This window comes from Ceratotherium simum, chromosome 13 (assembly GCF_057802395.1).
Source record: "Ceratotherium simum simum isolate JZ-2026a chromosome 13, ASM5780239v1, whole genome shotgun sequence".
NCBI classification, from domain to species: Eukaryota; Metazoa; Chordata; class Mammalia; order Perissodactyla; family Rhinocerotidae; genus Ceratotherium; species Ceratotherium simum.
The window spans coordinates 33,942,566-33,949,401 of record NC_141912.1 but is presented as its reverse complement, the minus strand read 5'-3'; the positions used below and the strand labels follow the sequence as shown (position 1 = coordinate 33,949,401).

Sequence of the window (6,836 nt, the reverse complement as noted above, 5' to 3'; positions counted from 1 at the left end):
TACCAAATCTCATTCCAAAACACAATGAGAGATGTTAAATTTATTATAGGATGCCAACTGAATAGCTGGTTTTTGGAAAACTTTTTTCTAGATTGGAGTTAACCACTTCTGCCTACTACATCCCACCAAAATTGTTGTCATGATGCTAAGTTAGGTGTATAGACTGAGGTATGGGATTCACAGTTTTCTAACTGAAAAGCAATTTCACTATGCAAATATTTTTTAAATGACATTGAATAAGAAAATTGGTATTTTAGCCAATATTTTTTACATTCTTAACAAACTAAATTTGAAACATCTATGGGAAAACAAAGATAGTTATTATTTTACAGGCATTATTATGGCACCCAGGTCTTGGAACTATTTGATCTAGCTAGTATATATGCTTAACTTGTTGCAACTTATGGTAGGGAATTCATTATTAAAGGCAATTGCAAAAAAAAACTTAGAAATATTGTATCTCCTTTCTCTGTCCACAACTTTTAATCATTACTTTCCAAAAGAGAAAAGAAAGCTTTAAGCATTAAAGAAAAATAATCATATAAGAGAAGCATTGATTTAAAAAATCCTGAAATAACATTTAATTTAATTTTGGTTTTAACTTGTATGTAAATTCTTAGATACTGCTCCCTCCGGAGGTGGAGCTTAATTCCCTCCTCTTGATTGTGGGCTGCATTTAATGACTCACTGCTAACAGATGGAGTAAGGCTGATATAACGGCATGTGACTCTGGGTCTAGGACATAAAACACATTTCAGCATCCATCACGGTTGCTCTCTCTCTTAGGTCACTTGCTTTGGGAGAAGCCAGCTACCTAGTCATTCGCTGCCTTATGGAAAAGTCCACATGGCTAGCAACTGAGGCCTCCTGGGAGCATCCAGGAAGGAAACGAGGCCTCTTCCAACAATCATATGAATGAGCCATGTTTCATGTGCATACTCCAGCCTCAGTCAAGCCATCAGATGATGCAGCCCTGTCTGACAATTTGACTGCAACCTTGAGAGAGGACCTGAGCCAGAAGCACTCAGGTAAACCTCTCCTGGATTCCCGACCCTGGGAAGCTCGGGGAGATAATACACGTTTGCTGTTTTGATCTGCTAAGTTTTGGGCAATTTGTTATGCTGCAGCACATAACTGATACAGTGTCCAAAGAGACAGTGAACTATTGCACTTTAATTTTCAATAGCTCTAAATTAATTATAAAATATTAAACATATCATTTGGTTTTAAGATTTAAGAAGAATTTCCACGGCTAATAGGATATATTTTATCATCATTCACAACAATCTATTTACTTGAACTGTAATTTCCAGTCGTGACTCAATTAAACACAAAACGAAGAACCAGGCCATGCTAGGCTGAGTCTATGATGGTCCACAACAACCACCCACTAGTTATTCACCTTCCTCCTAGTTATTCAATCGAACACTAATATAGATGCTGCTGTGAAGGGATTTTACAGATGGAACTAAGGTTTCAAATCAATTGACTTCAAGACAGGGGGATTATCCTGGGTTGGACTGTCTTAATCAAGTAAGCTCTGATTAGGGGTTCTTCCTGAGGAAAGAGATTCAAAGGTGAGAGGGATTCAATGTGAGGGATTTTCTCCATTGTGGGCTTTGAAAATGGAGGAGCCACATGGCAAAGAATGCTGGTGGCCGCTAGGTGTTGGGAGCAGCCCTCCCCTGGCTCCTTGCTGACAGTTGTCAAGAAAACAAGGACCTCAGTCTAACAACTGGAAGAAATTGAATTCTGCTAACAGTCTGTGTGTAAGCTTGGAGGAGGATCCTGAGCTCAAGGTGAGAACATAGCTTTGTGAAACCCTGAAGAGAGAACCCAGCCACGCTATGTCGAGATTTCTCTCATTTTTCTTTTATTTATTTATGTTATTGAAGTAACGTTGGTTTATAAGATTATATAAATTTAAGGTGTACATCATTATATTTCATCTTCTGTATAGACTGCATCATGTTCATCCACAAAAGTCTAGTTGCCATCCATCACCATACACATGTGCCCCTTTACCCCTTTCACCCTCCCCCTGCCCCCTTCTCCTCTGATAACTCTGAAATCATAAAACTCCTAAAAGAAAGCATAGGCACTATGCTCTTTGACATTGGTCTTAGCAGTGTCTTTTTTAACATCTCCTCAGGCAATGGAAACAAAAGAAAAAAGAAGCAAACCAGACTACTAAACCAGTCAAACTAAAAAGCTTCTGCGAGGCAAAGGAAACCATCAATAAAACAAAAAGACAACCAACTAACTGGGAGAAAATGTTTGCAAATCATCTATCTGATAAGTGGTTCATATCCAAAATATATAAAGAATTCATACAACTCAACAATAAAAAAACCAAACAACGTGATCAAAAAATGGGCAGAGGATATGAACAGACATTTTTCCAAACAAGATATAGAGATGGCCAACAGGCACATGAAAAGATGTTCAACATCACTAACTATTAGGGAAATGCAAAGCAAAACTACCATGAGATATCACCTCACACCCATCAGAATGGCTTTTATTAAAAAGACAAGAAATAACAAGTGTTAGAGAGGATGTGGAGAAAAAGGAACCCTAGTACACTGCTGGTGCAAGTGCAAACTGGTGCGGCCACTATGGAAAACAGTATGGAGATTTCTCAAAAAAATTAAAAATAGAAATACCACATGCCTGGATTTCTGACTAAGGAACTGTAAGCAAATAAACTGGAGGTGTTTTGAGCCGCTAAGTTGTGGTAATTTGTTATGCAGTAATATAAAACTAATACACAGGCTCACTGTGCAACAGATAAGCACATAGCATTTTTTCCATGGGAATGAATTTATGAATTAGTATGAATGCAATAAAATCTTTCTTAACCTTTTTTGTGCTTTTTATTTTATGATGTTTACATAACGGAATTAAATTTTTAAAAATCGTATTTCATTCATCCAACAACTAATTTAATGCCTATGTACCAGGAAAGTCTTTTTTTTTTTGGTGAGGAAGATTGCCCTGAGCTAACATCTGTTGCCAATCTTCATCTTTGTGCTTGAGGAAGATGGTCCCTGAGCTAACACCTTGCCAATCTTCCTCTAGTTTGCATATGGGATGCTGCCACAGCATGGGTTGATGAGCAGTGTGTACATCTGTGCCTGGGATCTGGGCCCGTGAACCCTGGGCTGCGGAAGTGGAGTGCTCAAACTTGACCACTATGCCACCGGGCCAGCCCCAGGAAAGGCTTTATGTACTGGGGATACAACTTTGACCTAAATAGCCCAAAGCCCCTGTGCTCATGTACTTTACATTCTAGAGGCTTCCCAAGAGTGAGAAGGAGCCATTGGAGCATTTTAAGTGAAGAAATGACATATCCTGACTCACATTAACAAGATCACTTAACCACTGCGGGGAGAACAGTCCACAATTCAGATGTGAGAGGGTGGTGGAGACTAAGGAGAGAATAAGGCCTGAGGGGTGAGAGGGACAGAGAGAAGGGCTGGAGAAGCAGGTGTGAGGAAAAGAAGCACAGGTCAAGAATCCTAAAGCAGTGGAATTCTCATATTTAAACATAGGTATTTTACAGATCTTTAATAAATATTATCTACTAGCCCAGCAAGGTATTCAGTTCATTCTGTGGAGTTGCCTAAAAACTAATTGCCTCCTTATGTTAATCAGTTTAAAAAATAAGTGTCCTGATAAAATATGCACACTATTTACGTGTGAATAATTCATAAAAATAGGCAATGCAGGAGCACTGGTGAAGGGCATTTTGACTGCACTGAACACTTTCACCTTTGAGGTGATTAATACACAGTGACAAACTGTGCTGCCATGTGCTTCTTTGTCCTGAGGACATATCAGGGACTCACACAGTCAAACTCAGGGCTATGTAAGGAAGATCATTTCAAAATACAACAACCTGGAGTCACAGATACACTGTCTGGGAAAGGAAAACTTAGGAGCTTTGTGAGTCTGATTGCATTGCTGTTTAGACACATTTCTGTAGGGAGGGGCCAAAGTCACTTCTTTTACAGGTTAGAGTCCTGATGTTCAGGGGTTTTGAAGATTGAGTTACCCTCTGTAGTTAAAAACAAAAAGGAACCTGATCTCCATGAGAACATCTATGTTGTGTTTTCAGGCACAACTCCTCCAGGTTTAAAGAGAAAACCCTTGTCCCTCCACCTCCGTTCCCAGGTCGAGCTCACTCACTGACATCAAGTTCTCTGGGGGCGAGTTTTTTTTCTAGAAGAGTCCAGGGGGAGAGGTAAGGAGTAGGAGTACAGCTCAGGCAGAGGGAATCCGGGAAGAGAAAAGAAGGAAAAGGGGCTGAGACCAGCCTCGGGGGTATCTTCCTAGTTTCCTCGTACGGCCTCTGGGCCAGGCCTCAGGGAGATAATGTGACAAAAAGCTCTCAGTGCAGGAGGAGAGAGGTCAGGGCAAAGTCCCAGGTCCCCGGGTGTGGAATCAGGGTGTTGGGCCCTGAGGGCAGTATCTGGGGCGGGGAAGCTCTGTGTTGGGGAGCCCCCATCTCCCTGAGTTTCACTTCTCCCTCTCACAGCCTGTGTCAGGTCCTCCTACCTGGATTCTCCTGAAGACGCACCACTTCTCACTCCCATTTCGTGTCCGGTTTCTAGAGAAGCCAATTAGCGTCTCTGCGGTTCCCAGTAATAAAGTCTCCACAGACCCGCCAGGACTCAGATTGTCCCAGAACCCCAAGGATGCAGTTCAAGGCGCCCCGAACCTTCCTCCTCCTGCTTCTCTCGGGGGTCCTGGTCCTGACCGAGACCTTGGCGGGTGAACGCGGGGTGGTGAGGAAATGGCGTCTGCAGGGCCGGGGCGAGGGACCCCCGGGGAAGGAGGGTCTCCACAGACACCTGCCCAGAGCCCCCAACCTCGGCCCCGCCCCATCCTGACCCCTCCCTTCCCCGCCCCCTCCTCTTCCCACTCCTAAGTCCCTGCCCTCCTCGTCCGGCCGCCCCTTTACCATCTCACAACCCTGCCCCCTCCTCCCCGCTCCGGGCCCCCAACACCCTCAGACCCGCGATACGCGTCGGGGGGAGAGTCGTGCCAGGTCTCAGCCCCTCCCCGCCCCCAGGCTCCCACTCCCTGAGGTATTTCCACACCGCCGTGTCCCGGCCCGGCCGCGGGGAGCCCCGCTTCATCGCCGTCGGCTACGTGGACGACACGCAGTTCGTGCGGTTCGACAGCGACGCCGCGAGTCCGAGGATGGAGCCGCGGGCGCCGTGGGTGGAGCAGGAGGGGCCGGAGTATTGGGAGGAGCAGACGCGGCGCCTCAGGGGCTACGCAGTTTCCAAGAGAACTTGAACACCCTGCGCGGCTACTACAACCAGAGCGAGGCCGGTGAGCGACGCAGGCCCGGGTCCAGGTCACGACCCCCATCCCCACGGACGGGTCGGGGTCTCCCAGACCAAGATTTACTCCGAGTTTGCGGAGCCTGCCCGATCCCTCCGCCGGGGTAGAGTCCGCGGAGACTTGCACGAAGGTTTAGGTTTAATCACCGCCTGGTGGGCGGGGCGGGGGCGGGACTGACTACGGCGCCGGGCCGAGTGGGCGGGGCTGACCGCGGGGGCGGGGTCACGGTCTCACACCATCCAGTGGATGTGTGACTGCGACCTGGGGTCTGACGGGCGCCTCCTCCGCGGATCAGATCAACACGCCTACGACGGCGCCGATTACGTCGCCCTGAACGAGGACCTGCGCTCCTGGACCGCGGGGGACACGGCGGCGCAGATCACCCGGCGCAAGGGGGAGGCGGCCGGTGTGGCGGAGCAGAAGAGGAACTACCTGGAGGGCGAGTGCGTGGAGTGGCCTCAGATACCTGGAGAACGGGAAGGAGATGCTGCAGCGCGCAGGTACCTGGGCCTCGGGGCCTCCTTAATCTCGCATCGGGGTAGGGGCCTGCTATGAGAAGAGGCAAATGCGATGACATCAGATCAACCTCATCCCATGGGTCAGGAGACTGAGTCCGCCTGGGTTTTCAGATCTGGTACCAGACAGCGACTCGCCCAAAGTGCCCACCCTTCTCCCTGGGCAATTAAGAGATGCAGCCTCTCCGCAATGGAGGGGAAAGCCTTCCCTGAAATAACTGAGGACCGGTTCCCTTTGACTCTGGCAGGGACAGGGGCTTTGAAAACCATGGGGGACTTTGTCTCTCAGGCCTTGTTCTCTGCCTCGCTCCCAGTATGTCTGAGGTCTCGCTCCAGCTCAAATTTCTGACCCTTCCACTCAGAACCCCCAAAGACACATGTGATCCACCACCCCATCTCTGATCATGAGGTGACCCTGAGGTGCTGGGCCCTGGGCTTCTACCCTGCCGAGATCACCCTGACCTGGCAGCGTGATGGGAAAGACCTGACCCAGGACACAAAGCTTGTGGAGACCAGGCCCGTGGGCGACGTGTCCTTCCAGCAGTGGGGGGCCATTGTGGTGCCTTCTGGAGAGGAGCAGAGATACATGTGCCATGTGCAGCGTGAGAAGCTGTTCAGCTCCTCACCCTGAGATGGAGTAAGGAGGGAGATGTGGGCTCAGAGCCTCTTCTCAGGGAAATTAGGAGCCCTTCTGGAGACCTTCAGCAGGGTGGGGGCTGAGGCCTGGAGATCAGGGCCTTCACCTTCCCTTCCCTTCCGTTCACAGAGCTGCCACCTCAGACTACCATCCCCATCATGGTCATCATTGATGATCTGTCTCTCCTTAAAATTGTGGCAACTGGGATAGCTGTGGTGGTTGCATATGTGATCTGGAAGAAGCACTCAGGTAGGGTGGGTAGCATATCATTGGATCTTGTTCTGTTATCCGTTCAACAATTCTATGTCTTTTGATTGGAGAATTTAATC

The 6,836-nt window shown here is 47.8% G+C and overlaps 1 protein-coding gene across 1 annotated transcript; it reads left to right on the top strand.

Annotated features, from left to right (window-relative positions):
• The first annotated feature begins 922 nt into the window (after positions 1-922).
• Positions 923-6,836, top strand: LOC147915683 (uncharacterized). Its single transcript, XM_087437815.1, is given in 7 exon segments — positions 923-1,028; positions 3,723-3,781; positions 4,617-4,790; positions 4,935-5,343; positions 5,651-5,810; positions 5,812-5,855; positions 6,637-6,836. Coding segments are annotated over 7 exon segments (1,137 nt in total). The 3' UTR covers positions 6,822-6,836.